Below are 20,738 nucleotides of genomic sequence, written 5' to 3'. Positions count from 1 at the left end.
CACCAGAAAGACGAGTGTTTTCTTCTTGGATCCGGGAAGTTTCCTGATTTGCTCTTTTGGTAGGAGCCATATCAACGCCTTAGAACTCAAATTTCCTATAGACGGTGCCAATGATGCAACCCGGGCGAAAAGGATGAGTCGGGTCGGGTACTCTACCGGATTTGCTATCAAAATATTGAAGGAAATACGAGTTGGAACTTTGAACTGAACTTCTTTCCTCCCTGAACGATTTGAGAGATCTGTGAACAAGAAAAGAACCACGTGAATGGGCGTCGGACGGATGTCCGGCGTGACCACTCCGATGCTTCAGTCAGTAGGTAACTCAAGCAAGAAAACCAATGTGACCAAGTGATGGCTGTGAGATTGATGTGTAGAGTGAGGAGTAAATGAATAATAAATGAGAGCATTCATTGTGTGAATTAATATCTGAATAGAGAATAAATGCAAGTAAAGAACTTGATATTTATAGTAGAGGATGCAATGATGACCTCGTTTTTTGTGTTGAGCATTAATTGTAGTAGAGCGGCTGATTATACCCTATTGTTCTGACATGTCAAATCTCATACTAATCACATCCAGTCCACTCGATTTTGTCAACTATTTATGTTATTGTCAGAGATAGGTCGGCTGTGCATACTCTATCAAGTCGACGCCATTAAATGCTTTACTCATATCGAGGTCCCCGATTTCTTATGAGGGCCGGGCATACAACGTCCCGGAAAGATTATGTTTCGGGTGCTCCTATGGCCCGACCTATTGTCTGACTGCCCACTCCATGAATTCTTCAAGTCGTACTCTCCTCATTCCGGGTAGTTCTATAACTCGGGTGTTAATCCATCTTGTCGCTTTATTGGCCCGGGAGCATTTCATCCTCATGACCCAGGCACCCTCCATGGACAAGCTCCGTGGTCCGAGACGTGCCGAGAACCATCCATGACCCGGGACATCCCGGGGTATCAATATGGATAGAAAATTGATTTATCTAAAAACCTTATTTTGTAAAAAATAAAAAATAACCAAACAAATTACTTAAAAAACTAAAAATACACTATACATGAACACGAAATAATATTATATTGTGCTACGCACACGATGCATGTATTGCCAGTATATAACAAAAAGCACATCAAAGAACCAAAATAAGACATGGCAAGCCATTTCAATTACCATTTAATTCCAACATTTTCTTAGAAATTTACAAGCACAAGTTTCATACTCTATTCCAAGTTATACATCTTACATGCAGAGAGTTTGGCCAAGAGAGTTTCATACTCTATTCCAAGATATATTTATATATTACATGCAGAGAGTTTGGCCAAGCGCATATTCAAAAGTTACATCTTCTGTAAAAGAAACCCACGGTGGGACTAGACTCGACAGCTTCAAATACATACAAAGCAAGTAAGCAACGGTTCCAACAAATCCCAGTCATAATATTCATGCCAGGCCATGCAAGTAATCTAAGTTTTCCCTGCGACTACGACCTTCTCTCAAGCTTCGCCCTCTCCGGTACTCGATTTCTGCGTCAGAATTTGATGAACCAAAATGGTGTTTCCAGCCAACTCTTGAAGCCCCAGTATTAGCAAATATGTCTTCATCGTCACTAAGTATTTGGCTACCCGGAAATCTACACCCAGACCTGTCTCCAAATCGTTTTTGTTTTTGGACTGGCTCTGGGAAAGTAACAAAAACTAACGTCATTCAATCATGAAAAAATATGAATCCAAGAATCCAACATATGGTAGAAAACATACATCCAAATTTTCTTACCAAACTAGGGATTCAACCAGGTCAAAATATATACTAAATTTGGTTTCATTTTCAAAGAGAGAAAAGTAAAACAACCATTTTCACCTTATTTTCAATTCTTTTTTCCGAACACATTCCACCTCAGTTCAATCTTCACATGTTCCTACATAATCATTATATTCGAATCAATTTTTGACCTAGACATGAAATTCAAGCTATTACTTTATTCTCTAACCCAATAAGATTTCAAATTTTAAATGCCCCACAAAATTTTAAAAGAACAAATAACCATCAAAATCCTCCATGACGTGAACATACAATAGAAAAGTCTCCTTTTTAAAAAACTTATTTCCAGAAACCCAATATAAAACCTAAAATTTCTTAGTATTTTAGGAAAACTTAATGGTAGTGCACCATAAGAAAGACTTTCAACGCTTTTATATGTTTCGAACTTTAAAACGAACAGCATATATGAAAATTGGGTGAACTATAGGAACAGCATATACGAAAATTGGGTAATGATAGTTCACCTTCAATACTATTATAAGAACCTGACACCCCAGAAGGCACTCCATCTGTGCGATTCAGTCCTGCTTTACTGATCTGTGGACTAGGAAAGTCTACTGGTCTTTCACCTGTTTGTGAACCTTTTGCTGTTACAGTCGAAACATTTTCCTCTTCCATAGGCTTGCTTGAGGTAAAAAGTGTCATGCTGAAGGTTTCCTCTGATATGTCAGAAATCTCGACATAATTAGTTGTTGTGATGATTTCATCGGCACTGAACCCAAAGGACGCCCTGTAAGCTTCTGGTTCTTCAGTATCAGGTGGTTTGCAAGTTTTGTTCTGCCTACTCTGATGTACATTCACACCATTTGTGTAAGCATCCGTATCTCTTGAGATGCTTAGCCTACCACCAGAATGAGAAAATGATGACTGGTCCACGTAGAACTGGGCAAATGTTTCCGGACAGAAGAAATTGGAGTCTTGACGCGGCTTAGAGACACCAGATGCTTGAAGCCCAACAAACCTGCCAGACTCTGACTTTGCATATGAAGTTTCCTGCGAAGGAATCGAAGGATCCCATTGAGGGGGAAACTCCCTTTCATTAAAAGATGATGATAAGCGATCATCAGAAGTCCTCAAAACAGGTGATCTGAGAGCACTTGCAGGACTTCCGGGATAGAGTGAATAAGTTGATTGAATATCATTTGCAAGTAGAATAATTGGTCTTATCGGTGCTTTTTATTTTGGACGAGGATGAAAGGAAATGAGCATAGGGCACATCAGGAGAAGATGGAGTGGTTAAATGTGCCAACTCTGGCGGTGGTGTTAATGGAGCTGTAGATGGCTCAGTTGTGAAAGTTGAAAATACAGGTGGAGATACCAGTTGTGTCTCATGTGCATATGGACCTGTAACAAACATAGTAGAAGAAGGGCCTCTGGGTGAATTGGCGGACAAGAAACAGTTCGGTGACTGAACAGTAGACGGGAGTGCAGAATTTGAGAAAGAAGCAGGTGAAGATGGTGGAGCTAAAAGTGATAGAGCAATTCCAGTAGTCTGATTAGTCAAGCCACCAGGTTGATGTCCATTTGGCTGATTTGCTAAAGCATTGGCATCAGAAATTCGCGAAGCAGGTACGATACGCTTTCCACCTTGTTGATTGCGAAAACAAGATAGTCCACCCAAACAGCCTCCCCACCTCTTTAGCTGTCAATAAAATAAGTTGTCAGCCCAAGAGTCCTACAAAAAGGTTCTTAAGCCAAAAATTTTAGTAAGAATTGATTGACACAACATGGGAACTAAAAATATGCACACACATTTGAAGAAGACACAAAACCTAAATGTCCTTAAAAGCAAGAATATTTTATAGTGTGTGAGACCATAACTTGTTTTAGTGATATAAGCTTATCATTATCAATAGAAATATGGTTTTCTTTTTTTCAGTTCACAATGATATCATAACTTACTAGAAATTTAGCACCTACATGATGCCATTAATGAGATTTTATTCTCAAGTTGCTAAAACTGATGGATTGATAGTCCTGTGTAACCACCATCACCATGGTTACTGCTATCACAAGAATCTGAAATCATATCGACTCCTTCTCGACTTTATATAGTCCCCCCCAGAGCATCCCCACCCCTGGTATAGGTGGTGCAGCCAAAGGTCAGATTCTCACATATGATAGGAAGTAGCTCCATATGGATAACTTCTCAAATGAATGACAAAGGAAATTCAGTAACCAAAATAAAACCACTCAATCATTCGTCTTTTCATTGCGGTCAAAGGCCCTCATCCTATCCGATTCTGAGCAAATCAGTAAAGTAAAAAAAAAGGTTAGGCGACTCCCAGTTTTCGATCAATCTCTTCACTACTTCAACGGACGAGAAGTGATGAGAGCATGGGCAGTGATATTATTCATATCCATAATTTATTTGAATAAACAAGTACTGAACGATACATAAAGACTCTAGGAAGGACATATAATCACAACCATATTACCAAAACGATAAGAATAACAACAAAATTACATCTTACTGTAAGCCTGGAATAACAACAAAATTACCAATGACCTCGCAAAAGGAGAGAAAATATGAATGCAACGAACTTCTTTCTGCGAAAGAATGCAAGTATTATAATGAAAGTAGAATCTTCTAGATTCATGAAGCAACATACCCGAGGTGTCGATGGTTGCGGCTGCTGCAGAAATCGATTATGCTCGGACGCCATAAAGAATTTGGTGTGTAGAGTCCCACAAGCTAAACTTCCACACCTGTAAGTTTCTGGCACCACCTGATGATTTAACAAAGAGCAGTTTCTTTACCTTCCTTCTGTGCACGAACCAAAACTAAAATAACACGTGACATCTCAGAAGAATCTTACATGTTCAGACGTTTGCTTGGCAAATGGATTGAATTAAAAAAAAAAAAATCCGACATAACTATGGAAGAGAGCCTCATGAATCACTTGCATACATAAGCTAGCAAATAGAAAATTGGGGTAGCTGCAAACGTAGTCCACGTAAATAAGCTACAAGCAAGTACATAAAAAGTTCGTAGTCCACGTAAATAAGCTACAAGCAAGTACATACAAAGTTCTTTCTTTCAACCAAGTCCTAACGGGGTCGATTTCAAATTATATTTTTTCGACCACTTCTATATTTTGCACAACATACGGGGTTAATACAAGGGTATGCGATACCAATCTGTTATATTTTAGTTCATATATAATAATATTATAATATAATACAGTTTATTTTATATATACTATTACTTCAATTGATAGTTTCATTAGAAGCTCAGATATCTCCCATTCCCTCCCATCACCGTTCTTGGAAATTGTCCTCTGTTTTTGTCAGTTCTTGGAACCGATAAAAAAACACACACAATTTTCATCTGTTACTCAAAGATTTATCATTTTTGTTACCATTGAGCACAAAAATGGCCCCACTAAAAATTATACAAAGTTATAAATAAATTCAAGAAGATTCACTAATTCTTTCGTGGACCAGGGAGCGAGTGATGGTCTCTCAAATGAACATATCGATAGTGGCAAAACAAGAAAGAACAAATCCATTAGTTTTATATGCAAATCTGCAAACTTCACTTCCAAATCTAAATAAATTTAATGTCTCCCTTAACCCATCCCCCAACTAAACTACTGGCTCACAGTACCACTAAATCCGAAGGAATAAACAACGTAAAAAAAAACCCAGTTCTAAAATAGAACTGAAAAGCTTAAAAAAACCCCATTAAAAAAGCACACCAAAATAAAGAACCCACACCCAAAAAATCACTTTAATGATAAGCGAGCAAAAACAAAATACCGTAAAAATGCGGTACCTGAAACAAGAAAGAACTACATTTCCATGAAGCCTGCTAATGGGAAGAACAAATGGGCTCAGAGATCTGCAGAAATCGAGTGGAAATCAGGTGGGTGTAGAGTAGGAAAAAGACTGTGTTCGCTTTTATGCTTTGTGAAAGGGAAAGGTAAAGCGATGGCTAGATCTAATCTGCAATTTGGTCTTTCTTTGCTGCGTTTTGCTTTTCTAATGGTGAAAAAATCATCGTTTATTGTATTAATTCATTCTCGAACAAATTATATAAAATGACAAAATAAATAAATAAGAACATGATACGTTAATTCTCGAACTTGATCAGATTTTTAATCATCGAGTGGTAATATAAATATTAATTTTGATTATTATAGTACTATATATAGATAAACACTTGTGTGAGACAGTCTCAAAAGTCATATTTTGTTAGACATATATCTTATTTGGATTAACTATAAAAAAGTATTACTTGTTATGCTACGAGTATTTTTTTTTATTGTGAATATCGATATGATTGACCCGTTTCACAGATAAAGATTCGTGAGACCGTCTCACAAGATATCTATCATATATATATATATATATATATATATATATATATATATATATATATATATATATATATAAAACCAGATTCTCGTGCATATTGGTTGTAGAACGAAAACGCCTCGTCTAAAGATTCGAATTTCATCCCGATCTTTGGCTTTTGATTGTCTCCAACTTGGAGAATGTATGACATTTCATCGCCGCTGTTTTCGTCCATTCTTTAAATATGAAAATAGCAAAATTAAAATTGATACACATAATATGCTAGCTAGTTCGGCAAACATTAAAATTGATAAAAATATTCAATTTTGTTTCAAAAAACTTATTGTATTTTCTTGTTTTCACTACCAACGAACCCCCTAGCCCAACTTTTTGAAAGCTGACTTCATTCACTAACCATAAAGATAACATTCATGGGTTCCATTGCCCGCAAAATTCCAATAAATCAATTAATAATAAATTCAGGTGACGTGAACGCACTCACAAATTAAACATGTTCACCACTAATCTACAATCTTGTTTTTATTTTAAAAAGTTTAGTAGTGCTTCACGAGAATGAGACGCAGCTAATCGCTTAGATAAACTCTATGGTCTTCTTTCATCTTTAGCTTCGTGTGTTCCCCTTTGCTAACCTTCTCTCTTAATTTAATATGAAATTTACAGAACAACCACCGAAACCCCATTTAAAATCCAACAGCTTGACCATTGGTTTTTCAAACACAAGATCTATTATCAACAAATCCTAAATTACAAATATCTTGGGAATATGAAATTTAAAATACATGAAATTTACCTTCTGATTTCGAAATAACCCGCAATAGATCTCCGGAATACCGCAAGGAAATTGAAGCTACTTGCGAAGTTGGGTTTCGGTGACGAAATTTGGGCGCAAGAAATTTTGGGGAAGGAAAGTACGCCCATTTCCTCGTAAAATTGTTTTTATATCTGTCCGATTTTTTTTAAAAATTTAGACATTTAGCGACGGTTATTTAAAAACCGTCGTTATTAGCGACGGTTGTTAATAATCCGTCGTTATGAGCGACGGCGTTTAATACTCCGTCGTTATTAGCGACGGATTAATAAACACCGTCGCTAATAAAATTTTTTTAAAAAAAAAAAATGAACCCTGCACCCAAGGGTGCAGGGTAACAATTCTCATATATATATATATATATATATATATATATATAAACAAATATAAAAAATTTGGTGGAAAAATGAGGTTTTTTTTCTAGTATTGATCAATTATTTTTTTTTAAATAGCTGAACAAATTTATTTTAATAAAAAAAATATGATAAAATAATTTTTCATTGTTTCATTATTTTTTTAAATCTTTGAAGATATATATATATATATATATATATATATATATATATATATATATATATATATATATATATATATATATATATATATATATATATATATATATATGGAGACTTTGTCATTAGGACAAAAACATGTGGCGGCGCTTAATGGGATGTAATTAATAGAATTGCAATGATTTTGGAAAAACATAGGATTTCTTTCTATCTATAAAATATAACAATTTTCGATTCATTAGTTTTTTTTTTTTTTCAAAATCTCGTATTTTATGTATTTCTAATATAATATATTATTTCTGAATATTATATTATTCTTATTAAAATTATTTTTCATCTCTATTCTTATTTTTTCTAACATAATTTATAACACAAAATTTGTTGTAAGATGGTTTCAAGAGTCAATTTTATAAGATTAATCTTTTATTTGGTCACTCACGGAAAAATATTATTTTTATAGCCAAAAATATTACTTATTATTATAAATATGGGCAAATTTAATCTGATCTGTGAGATTATCTCATAAAAGACCTATTAAATTTATAAAATACAGTTTTTTACATATATTTTATGAAATTTTTAGATTTTATCAAGCTTTTCCTTTTGAATTTTATTCTTATATATTTTAAATTAATATTTTCATTAACATATAAAATTTTCAAAAACAAAAGACTATTTAAGTTTCTCCTTTTTGGTAATTTCAAAATCAAAATCAGTTCCTAAAAAGGAAAAATATTAGTAATTCTCTATCTTTAAATATAATTTTCTCCTCGCTCTGTATTCCTTCAAATGTTTGTTTGAGTCACATAATCTTTTCAATTTTTCTAAAATATCTACAATCTTCATAATTATGGTACGTTACATTGTTATACCTATTGAATCTGTTCTTAAAGACATATAATGTAAGGCCCGAGAAATTTATCATGTTAATCCGAAATGATTTGACAATGGTTATTATAATCGGACACGATTTGCTGATAATTGACATGATTGAGGTTATACGGACTTGAATGAAGAAGCTAGGCGTCGTTGCATTATGAGCCAAGAGTTCGGACAGAATATGTGGCGCCCGAGCGGTAGAAAAGCACCGCCCGAGCGCCAATGCACCACAAGAATGAAATTCGGACAGAAACTCTCGCGCCCGAGCGGTAAAGATTTACCGCCCGAGCGCCAGGGGATAAGAAGTTGGGTTCCGGGCAGAAGGCTTCGCGCCCGAGCGGTAAAGATTGACCGCTCGAGCGCGAGCCATGCAAAACGAAATTGAGACACTTGTGTGTTTGCATGTACGGGTATATATATATATATATATATATATATATATATATATATATATATATATATATACAAGCATGCAAAATTCTTCAGAATATTGAGAGGAATCGAGAAGAAGCTTCAGAAAGTTTCTAAGAAAAATCCTTACGCCTTTTGTGAGAAATCCGCCGTCTGTTTTTGAATCTAATTACAGTACTGAGTTCCTGTCAGAGAAGGCTTCATCTGGACGTAAGTTTTATTACGTTTAGACATGATTTGAATTTATGATATTGTCAGAATTGAATATGATTCAGATATAGTGTTTCTGCCACAGTAGATATTGTATAATCGAAGTCAGATTAAAGAACAGACTGTTTCTGTAATTGTTATGAATTTCAGAGTTGATTTGACTGAGATTCGATATCAGAGTTGTGTTGATATTAATTTTGACTGTACAGATATTGAGATTATAAATTGTACTGATCCTGATTATGAATTCTGGTATTATATCTGTGATGTTGAGATTGACGGGGTATCAAGACTATATTATTATGCCGTCGAAACATCTATTGATTAGATTGATCAGATTCAGTAAGGATTTCAATTGTAACGTGATATCGTGGATATGAATTAGATTGTACCTTGTTCAGATATGGATCAGATTATATACTGATTTGAGTATTGATCAGAACAGGTTCTGAATTGAGTTATATACTAATATTGTATTTATGTGATTGTAATTGCCAGACCGGGTATGGACATATCAAAATATGAGACTTCGTCTTCGTTAGAGCGGGAAGACAAAGGTATAAATAAATGTTGATTCGGGATTGCACAACTCGAGTTAGGTTTGACTTGAGTTTCCCTAAATCACATACTTTATGTTATTGCATTGATATTTGCAGATTATCAGATTGATATGTGCATGTATTGACTTAGAACAAAGTCAGAGTCCGAGTCTAGGGCAGACAGCCTAGCTAGGGCAGAACCGCCGAGTCTTTCTCAGAACCGATAAGACTCTAGACTTACGGTGTATCGAAGAGCTTCAGATGTAGATCGACGTCTATCTCAGACACATTCGATACAGCATACCAAAGTCTAAATTAGATTGGGATCCCTAGATTTGAGATAAGATAAGATTAGATCATGGGTCATTGATTCATGTAGTCAGAGTAGATACATGTTTTGATGTTTGGTTATGCTTTTATATATGTTTTATATGATTGCATTTAATACATTGTTTATACTGGGATATTTATATCTCACCGGAGTTATCCGGCTGTTGTCTTGTTTTGTATGTGTGCATGACAACAGGTGGGGCAGGATCATGGTCCAGAAGATGAGGAGAGATCGAGATTAGAGTGGTGATCACGGACTTGGATGTAGATAGGTTTTATTACTTGAATGTAGTAGTTGAACATAATTTTAAATTAGAGGCATGTTATACAAGATTTGTATTATTATACTAGTTTGTATAATAGATTGATTTCATTACCTTCCGCATTTTAAAAGAAAAATTTGTAGACCCTGTTTATCTTAACTGATAATTAAACCCCAAAGATGATTAAGAAGATGATTAGCATCCGGGTCCCCACATATAGCCCGTAAACATGCAACTACACAAGCTTTCCAGCCTATATACCATGTTTAGATTATTGATTTGTTTGTATATTTGGTCTATCATACTTTCGTATAATAAATTAAACAGTTTACATCTATGATCGGAGTGTTGTCAGGTTGTATCAACCGAGTTTTATAGATGCTCTTCATAGTCCAACCACACAGTCGCAACAAGGGGTTCCTGATATAGATTCCTTCGAAGGCACCTAGCATAACCTTGTTTCTTTTCATACCTCAGGGTGTATAGTAAAGTGGTTCAATTTGAAAATAATACATGAGAGGGCAACAAGTCTTCTTCTTTTTATTCATACATACGATTTATTAATACATAGTAACCTCTAGTAGAGGAGGAGAAACTTGCTTAGCTACCTTTAATAGTCAGAACTACAAGACAATACAATAAAGAAAAATGTTTCAAGTTTATTTTGAAAAAAAAAAATGAAGAGGTTGAATGATGTCTATATCTTCCTTCTGCTTTGGTATTTATAGCAGTTGTTCTTTTTATTCATATATAAGATTTATTAATACATAGTAACCTCTAGTAGAGGGGAAGGAACTTGCTTAACTACTTTTAATAGCGGGAATTACAACACAGATACAATAAAGAAAAATGTTACAATTTTATTGTAGTGACCCGTTCCAGAATCACCTACTAATCAAAAACTAAGCATGCAACTAACTTAATTAACAATAATCAGAGATAACAGCGGAAAAGTCAACAACAATACCGATTAACTAAACCAACCAGATACTCACGTCCTCCTCCTGCTCCTCCTGAGCTGTCCAACCTGAGGCCTGCCCCGAGGGAATGGGGTGTCCAAGAATAAACAAAACCGAGGACGTGAGCGATAAGAACGCCCAGTACAAAAGTATGAGTATACAAACCTATATGAAATGCACATGCTATGATATGATACCAGGGTAGTCAAGAAACAGGAATCACAAAGGATCTCAAAATGCTCAGTCTAGAGGCGCCAAGTGGATAGTGCCGCGCGGTCCAACCTCTGGGTCACTGCATCCACTACAAGACAGACGTGGACCTAAAATGTCCCGGACCACCGAAGCCCTCCCGACCCGTCGGCCACTGTGTACTCTCGGTGTCCATGCGTCCACAAGACAGGGCTGAGCGGCCCCAAGATATAGCTTATCTCGAAAGAGATACAGCTCAACAGTAAAGGCTATCTCGAAGGAGGTACGGCTCAACATGAAATGCAACGTGCAGTAATAAACGTGACATAATAGCATGCATCATATGACATATATCAATGCACCACATAATCATGCAACACATATAAGAATGTATACTCAACCAGGATATCTCGGATAGTACTTTCGTACCTCTATCACAGCAATCCTAATCCACTGGAATAACCAAACAACAGGTCTAGTCCAAGCCTATTCATCAAAAGCATACTCAATCAATACTACTATGCTCGACTAGCAAAACCAGTACTCCCTAGTACTACCAAAGGTTTAGGGTTTACCTTCGTCCGTCGACAGCCCTTTGATGTCGATTGCCTTGTAACTCAGGCGCCGCTACGCTACTACTCCTGGCAGCTCTTGGCTATCGCTCGACCAACAACTAACCCTAGAAACCTTCCAAACTCTCCAAAATGAGAGAAAACTCAAGAAATTGGCAAGTCAAAAATGAGAATTCCGAGCACTATTTATAGGCCATGTTCGGATCCTCCGAACAACACTTCGGAACGTCCGAACGCTACGTGTCCATTGGCTCTTGACAGCTCATGATCGGATCCTCCGATCATACACTTCGGACCGTCCGAACATGCACGTGTCCAGCTGCTCTTGACACCTCATGATCGGATCCATCGAACCCACTTCGGACCTTCCGAACTCGTCGGTGCTTCCGAACCATCTTCGGTCCGTCCGATCATGACTCGGTCAAAATTACACATTAAACCTTCTTAATCACCATTAATCCGTTAATTACCCAATTTGGAATTCGGGCTACTACATTCTCCCCCCCTAAAAAAAAGATTTCGTCCTCGAAATCAAGCTTAGAGGATGAACAAAACGAAACAACTCTCCATGCGCTCTAACCAATCCTCAGCATCATCGGGAGTCTCACCACCAACTAAAGGCTTAGGCCCCATCTGAATAAAACGATGCAAATCAAAACGCCTAGGACCATCCCGACGATGACGATGCTCACGATGACGTCTATGATCGTCCTGGTCACCCCATCGACCTACACTCCCCTGACTACTCCCGTCACCAAAGTGGTCAGCCATTGCTACAACATAGAATGGGGAAACTAGTAAATTGGTCAACGGAAATCCCAAAACAGAAATCTATATCCCAAAATCGTATGCATGCTCTGATACCATAAATGTAGTGACCCGTTCCAGAATCACCTACTAATCAAGAACTAAGCATGCAATTAACCTAATTAACAATAATCAGAGATAACAGCGGAAATAGTCAACAAAATAATGGTTATACAACCCAATCGAATCAAAACAATACCGATAAACTAAACCAACCAGATACTCACGTCCTCCTCCTGCTCCTCCTGAGCTGTCCAACCTGAGGCCTGCCCCGAGGGAATGGGGTGTCCAAGAATAAACAAAACCGAGGACGTGAGCGATAAGAACGCCCAGTACAAAAGTATGAGTATACAGACCTATATGAAATGCACATGCTATGATATGATACCAGGGTAGTCAAGAAACAGGAGTCACAAAAGGATCTCAACAATGCTCAGTCTAGAGGCGCCAAGTGGATAGTGCCGCGCGGTCCAACCTCTGGGTCACTGCATCTACTACAAGACAGACGTGGACCTAAAATGTCCCGGACCACCGAAGCCCTCCCGACCCGTCGGCCACTGTGTACTCTCGGTGTCCATGCGTCCACAAGACAGGGCTGAGCGGCCCCAAGATATAGCTTATCTCGAAAGAGATACAGCTCAACAGTAAAGGCTATCTCGAAGGAGGTACGGCTCAACATGAAATGCAACGTGCAGTAATAAACGTGACATAATAGCATGCATCATATGACATATATCAATGCACCACATAATCATGCAACACATATAAGAATGTATACTCAACCAGGATATCTCGGATAGTACTTTCGTACCTCTATCACAGCAATCCTAATCCACTGGAATAACCAAACAACAGGTCTAGTCCAAGCCTATTCATCAAAAGCATACTCAATCAATACTACTATGCTCGACTAGCAAAACCAGTACTCCCTAGTACTACCAAAGGTTTAGGGTTTACCTTCGTCCGTCGACAGCCCTTTGATGTCGATTGCCTTGTAACTCAGACGCCGCTACGCTACTACTCCTGGCAGCTCTTGGCTATCGCTCGACCAACAACTAACCCTAGAAACCTTCCAAACTCTCCAAAATGAGAGAAAACTCAAGAAATTGGCAAGTCAAAAATGAGAATTCCGAGCACTATTTATAGGCCATGTTCGGATCCTCCGAACAACACTTCGGAACGTCCGAACGCTACGTGTCCATTGGCTCTTGACAGCTCATGATCGGATCCTCCGATCATACACTTCGGACCGTCCGAACATGCACGTGTCCAGCTGCTCTTGACACCTCATGATCGGATCCATCGAACCCACTTCGGACCTTCCGAACTCGTCGGTGCTTCCGAACCATCTTCGGTCCGTCCGATCATGACTCGGTCAAAATTACACATTAAACCTTCTTAATCACCATTAATCCGTTAATTACCCAATTTGGAATTCGGGCTACTACATTTGTATACTCATACTTTTGTACTGGACGTTCTTATCGCTCACGTCCTCGGTTTTGTTTATTCTTGGACACCCCATTCCCTCGGGGCAGGCCTCAGGTTGGACAGCTCAGGAGGAGCAGGAGGAGGACGTGAGTATCTGGTTGGTTTAGTTAATCGGTATTGTTGTTGACTTTTCCGCTGTTATCTCTGATTATTGTTAATTAAGTTAGTTGCATGCTTAGTTTTTGATTAGTAGGTGATTCTGGAACGGGTCACTACATTTATTTTGAAAGAAAAATGAAGATGTTGAATGATGTCTCCATCTTCTTTCTGTCTTGGTAATTATAGCAATCTAGGTGGATTTGAAACCCAGACTTTAAATTTTGTGAATTATTCTGCTAGTTGTAACCGAGATCATCTTATGAGTGGTGGTCATTTCAACAACTAGTTAGTGACTTGTCTTTATGGGTGGTTGAGTAGTCCATCTTCCAATAGTTAATGTAATCGTCTTTTAATGGTAGTTCATCCTCCACTAACGGAGTGATTGGATCACATACCTGCTTTATCTTTGTCAAGGAATCTTTAGCTTTTGTATGGTCTGATCCTCAAGAAAATTGTTTTTTTGTGGTTCATCACCAATTGGACTTGTTTCTACATTATGCTTTCGGTCAGATATTGGCCGAAAACCTTTCCCGAATTCTGGCTCTTGATGATTCCGACATTCTGGGAAGATTTTTTATGACCATCTTTCCACATGAGCCATGTTACATAATTTTTGGCGAATTCTTTTGCTCTTGATAGCTTGCTATTCCACGAAAAATTTCTTTCTTTTTAAATAGGTCTTCTGCGAAATTTATTGTTTTACTTACCATAGTATCTAACAGAAAAGATACATTTACAGAATTCTGATAAAATTTAAATGAAAACTTGATTTTTTCCATCTCAGTTAGACAGACCTATAGACGCCATGCTCTTCTGGTAGAGATGTTATCTTCAGTTAATGAAGCAACAAGAAGTGTTTCTTCGTTGGAGATTCTCTGATAAATTTTTGAATATTTGAATATGGTCTTCTTAGCTTGATAAAATGAAATGCTTTATGTGAGCTTTTTCCTGATGGTTTTGGTGTTATACTGAAAAATTATAATTCCAGAATATCTCATCTGGACAAATAGTCATTGTTTGTCCATGTCTTATGTACTGCTTCCTGAACCCACTTAGGTAATCCTGAATTTATGGGAAGTTGAGTGATGTAATATTGAAGGATCATGTGTGCTAGCGCCTTCGAAGGCATTTCGCACACAACAGTCTTCAATGAGCTTCAATAGCTCGTGTTCTAAGAATATTAACACCGATGAATTAAATCGAGTTTGGTTTTAAAACAAACGGAAGAAACTCAAAGTAATCCTTCATAAAGAAAATTGAAATGTTAGAAAATATTTTAACTTGTGCAAACTTACTAACCGAAAGAACACAGATTAGTTTTTGCATTCTTGTATTCAGTTATGGTGACAACTGAACACACGAACACTCCAACTGATCAAAACAATTTTAAAATGATAGTTAATCAGTTAAGTACACAAGATATGCTTATGGATGTTCGGAGACTTCAACTGCTCCTACGTCACCCATTCTACCTCCACGGGGGTAGGATCCACTAGATTTATACAATACATTGTACAAACCCACTCAGCTAGGACTTACACTACTACCTAAACTGAACTTCTAGCTACGACTGAAGGCAGCACCTTTCAGCCAACACTTCTTTAACGTCTAAGTGTCAAAGAATACATACACAAGTTTAACGTCTTTGTTCAAGACTGTATTTGAGTGGTGGGGTGTGTGTGTGTGTGTGAGAACTGATTTCCGAAAACTACCCGAAAGTGTTCTCACACACTGAGGGAAATATGCTTCTAATCTAAAGTTGATAACACGTCTAAGTGTTCCCTCGACTGGGCTGAATGCTTCTTTCTTAAGCTGATATAACTTTGAAGCGTGCCATTTTCTTTTCTCTCTTGTATTGTATATGTTGCTGTTTGAGTCTTAGTCGATCTTCTCTTTATATAAGCGGGAAAATATGATCGTACAGTGAGACTCATTTATTGTATCCGTTGCATTTGAATCGGCTTCTTGGACTTTGTATCTCGTCTTTTTGACTGCCCTTCTGAAGCGTTTTGTCTTTAATGCTATGATGCAACGTCCATTATTTTCCTTTGACTGGATAATGGCTTTGTACCTTCTCGCACAGCTGGAATCCACTAACTGTAAGCTTGTCTTGATCCGCAACTGAGAGGTTCTGACTGATGCTTCAGTTTGGTCAGCTTGACTGATCTTCAGTTGGGCTAGCTAAATCAGTTGAACTGATTTAGCTCCTTTAGTTGATCTGGCTAGCTGGGTTCATCGTTAGTTGGACACGTCATCGGCGGCCAAGCTTTTGAGGTCTTCCTGCTGAATCACTTATCAGCTAGACTATCAACTGAATTGCTTGATTGAAGAACCAGTTGGACTTATTTGGTTTCGGCGATCAATTGGTTCGATCAGTTGATATCTCCTATAGCTTCAGTTATGGCTTCATATACTTGATTAAATCAGTTTAAGCTATATGTACACTAAGGTAGATTATTAGTAGCACAATTAACAAGTTTCGTGATCATCAAAATCAAGATTTCGAACTTGAAAGTTCCAACAAATATAAATAGAGGCAAGAATCCAAAATTCATACCATGTTTTGACCTCCTTTGGATATGAATTTGGTTTCATCTATACCATAGGATATTTTCATGCTACAGCAACCCAAATTGTGGATGGGTAATGTCTATTCTTATTTTATATTTCTCTCAATTCTGTTGATATACCTAAAATGAAGAAACTGTGGATTCATTAGTACCAACCTTAGATTTATCATTGTCTATATGAGGTCTAAAGTTGATCTCCTCCTCTTCAATCCTCGAGGTAGAGGTTTGACTTGAAAACTCGAGATAAGGATCTAGAGTTTCAATTTTTGTTTTGGCCGACTCATCTAGAGATTATCCTGGAATAACAATTGTGTTAGAAATACTTGAATCCGCTGCTACAGGTGTGGGGACCCGGACGCTAATCAAGTTCAAAATCATCATTGGGACTAATTAATCAATTATAAAACAGGGTCTATTTTTTTTTTAAATGCGGAACGTAGTGAAATCAACTAATATACAACTCAGTATATTAATTACAATACAAGTCCTGTACTGCATGCATTCAAATAAACTAAGGTTTAACAACTAATGTCAAGTGTGTCAACCCTATTATACATCATAATCAAAGTCCGGAATCTCCACTCTAATCACGATCTTTCTTCATCTCCTCAACCCTGAACCTGTCCCACCTGTTGTCATGTACACATACAGACAAGACAACAGCCGGATAACTCCGGTGAGAATATAATCCCAGTATAAATCAACGAAACATGCAATCATATAACAAATATAAAGCATGTAATCAGGTAACAGATATATGTAACAACATCTGAAACATAATCAATATCAAACTGTCGACAATGCTCGTGACTCCACGACTCAGACTAGACTCAATCCTAGCCTAGGGATCCCGATTTCCAGACATTGGCATTCCATATCGACCAACAGTAATAGAAAAGACTCCAGTTCTATCCACGTCGATATAGCATCGATCACCAGTAATAGAACAAACTCTGTTTCTATCCACATCAGTATAGTATCGATCACCAGTAATAGAAGAAACTCCAATTCTATCCACATCGATATAACATCGATCAACAGTAATAGAAGAAGTTATAATTCTATCCACATCGATACAATACTGATCACCAGTAATAGAAGGAGCTATAATTCTATCCACATCGATAGCTAATTATCCAGTGACAGACTATGGCACTACCGCCAATACAATGTCTCATGACATCGTGCAATGTGCCCGTGGTGATCCCACCACTATCAGGCACTTCTGTCATAAGACTACTCGTCTAATACCTGCTATCTATAAATCAAGAGAACAAGTATATCAACCAAATCAATGCAATATCAATGCAATAAAGTAAAGTATGTGATTTAGGGAAACTCAAGTCTAAACTAACTCAAGTCGATCTCCCAATACCACATTGACTTATACCTTTCTTTCGTCGGTTTCTAGCTCAGTCGCAGTCCTGAACTCACAGCCTATCTGGCAATGACAATATCGATAATCTCATGTCAATATACCTTTCAAATCAATATCAATCTGATCAATCTTGATTTAATTCAAAATCAATGACATAACGGTACAATTTCAATATCCCCGTCAATACCATATCCTTGGATCATAGTTACAATCCATAACCCATATCCAATACAATCCGTAATCCAATTCACAATTCAAATCTGTCTGGTATAAATCAATATACCCTAGAAATTCATAACAATTCCATAATCAGTCCGTTTCTTAATCTGACTTCAATTCTATGATGTCTAATATGTCAAGAACAACCTATATGAGTTCCATTCAATTCTGACAATAGCATAATTTCAAAGCATGTCAAAACGTAGTAAAACTTACGTCCAGTTGTAGCCTACGTTGCTAGGAACTCGGTACCGAAGTCAGATTACAATTCGGACGGACGGATTTCTCAGAAAGGCGTAAGGATATTTCACTCTTTTCCCCCGAGCCTTTCTCGATTTCCCCCTTTTCTTTTTCATTTCTGAAGTAAGGATATACATATATATATATATATATATATATATATATATATATATATATATACATATATCCGGTTGCATGCATTTAATACGTGGCATCTTTCATGAATTTCGGTCGGCGCTCGGGCGGTAGTAAACTACCGCTCGAGCGCGGCATCCTCTGTCCAAATCCTTTCCGGATTGCACATTGGCGCTCGGGCGGTCACAAACTACCGCCCGGGCGCCACCTCCTCTGCCCGAAACATGCTCCTATTGAACATTGGCGCTCGGGCGGTCATTTTCTACCGCTCGGGCGCCAATGGTTCCGTCCAAATATTGCACCCTTAAAATGATTTGACCAATCTGGTCTCGTAATAGCCCGTCTATAATTATATCCATTCATAATCAATAATCATCTCAGATTACGATAATTAATTTCTTGGGCATTACAACAGGTATAGAATCATGTGCTCGAAAACTCTTTATTTGGAAAACTAGTGGCTTCTCAATGCTTGGAGGAGAGACATTTTCATTACAGACCATAGCGAGATATAAGGTTGTAAATATCCTGTAATTCGATCAGAGACAATTCTTTATCGACTTGTTGTAGCCTACCCGCAACTTCTATATTTAAGGCAAGCTTGTTAAACTCGTTTTGAATCATTTCAAGGTGTTCCCTCAAATGCCTCTGCATTTTTATGATGTCATCGATATCACCGCTATCTATCTCTTGTTAAGAAATTTGTAAGAATAATTTCATTAGATTTAATAATCACAATATCAAAAATATAATTTTGACATAAATTTTGTCACTTTAATAATCTAAACTTCTCATGTTTAGATTATATTCTATTTAAGTAAAATTTTTTGCCTGTAAAAATAATGACCATTTTTCAAAAGCTTTTTTGCTGCATAAAGTTCTTTTCCAGTGATATGTTATCTTATGACTTCTGCTTCTAAGAATATGTAGTACCTGTATGATTGTTCTCCTTCTGGTGTGAGTTTTGTTAAAACTGTTGTTCACCAATGATTACTGATATCTGTGTATAATACCATATCATCTTAATCTTGAGGAAATTTTTGAGAGTTTTTTACAAATTTCATTTAGTTGGCTAAGCCATTTTGTGTGTTCTTTTGCCCATATAAATTTGGTATCTTTTTTCAGTAATGAATTAAACATTTTTCTGTGTTTTTCTAGGTTCTTAATAAAAATCTCATCAAAATTAACAACTCCTAAAAAACTTTGAAATTGAAATTGTTTCTTTTCTTTTAGTATGTTTGGAAAATTTTACATATTTTCTACTATATATTCTTTCAAAATTATTCCCGACTCATCGTTTTTTATTTCGGGATATTAAATCTTTGTTGTAGCGATGATTAATTTCTTTTCAGATAAACGCAGTCCTTCTTTTTTTTATAAAATTTAGAGAAAATATTTAAGTGTTTTATATCTTCTTCCATATTTTTAGATGTTATTAAAACATCATCAATATAGACAAACATAAATTTAAAATAATATTTAAATATATTGTCCATTTTTTTCAAAATATATAGGGTGAATTAGTCAATTTCATTTGTAAAAATTCCCAAATATAGTGACATTGTGGTGTGAAAAAAAAATTTTAATTTTTACTTCATTCTTCTATTCAGATTTTGTAAAATCTAGACTTACAATCAAATTTAGAGAATATTTTGCGTTGCATATATAACTAATCAAATGTGCTCTACTAGGTATAAGATACCCTTCAAACTCAAAGATTTTATTAATATATTGATAATTAATAACCAATCTGGGTTTGTTTCATTTAATCTCACCATGATTTCTTACTAGAAAATCTGGACTGCTATATGGTGATTTTCATTTTTTATTAGTTCAAGATCTAAACGTTCCTTTATAATAATCTGCATATCTTTTTTATCAATTATGTTCATCGGGATAAGCTTGTGTATAAAAAAATTCACTCTTTGCCTTCCTTTATTTTAAAGCTGGCTTTGAATTGATTTTTATCCTACCATGCCAAATGATCATCAT

General features: G+C 36.6%; 1 protein-coding gene across 1 annotated transcript; it reads right to left on the bottom strand.

Moving 5' to 3' along the window:
* Positions 1-1,134: 1,134 nt before the first annotated feature.
* LOC140827559 (uncharacterized protein At1g76660-like) lies at positions 1,135-5,808 on the bottom strand. The gene is given in 5 exon segments (XM_073190256.1): positions 1,135-1,673; positions 2,280-2,964; positions 2,966-3,457; positions 4,428-4,544; positions 5,594-5,808. Coding segments are annotated over 4 exon segments (1,467 nt in total). The 5' UTR covers positions 4,482-4,544; positions 5,594-5,808; the 3' UTR covers positions 1,135-1,437.
* Positions 5,809-20,738: the final 14,930 nt, after the last annotated feature.

The sequence above is a fragment of the Primulina eburnea genome, chromosome 3 (genome assembly GCF_022965805.1).
Source record: "Primulina eburnea isolate SZY01 chromosome 3, ASM2296580v1, whole genome shotgun sequence".
Lineage (NCBI taxonomy): Eukaryota > Viridiplantae > Streptophyta > Magnoliopsida > Lamiales > Gesneriaceae > Primulina > Primulina eburnea.
This window is presented reverse-complemented; position numbering and strand designations above follow the sequence as displayed.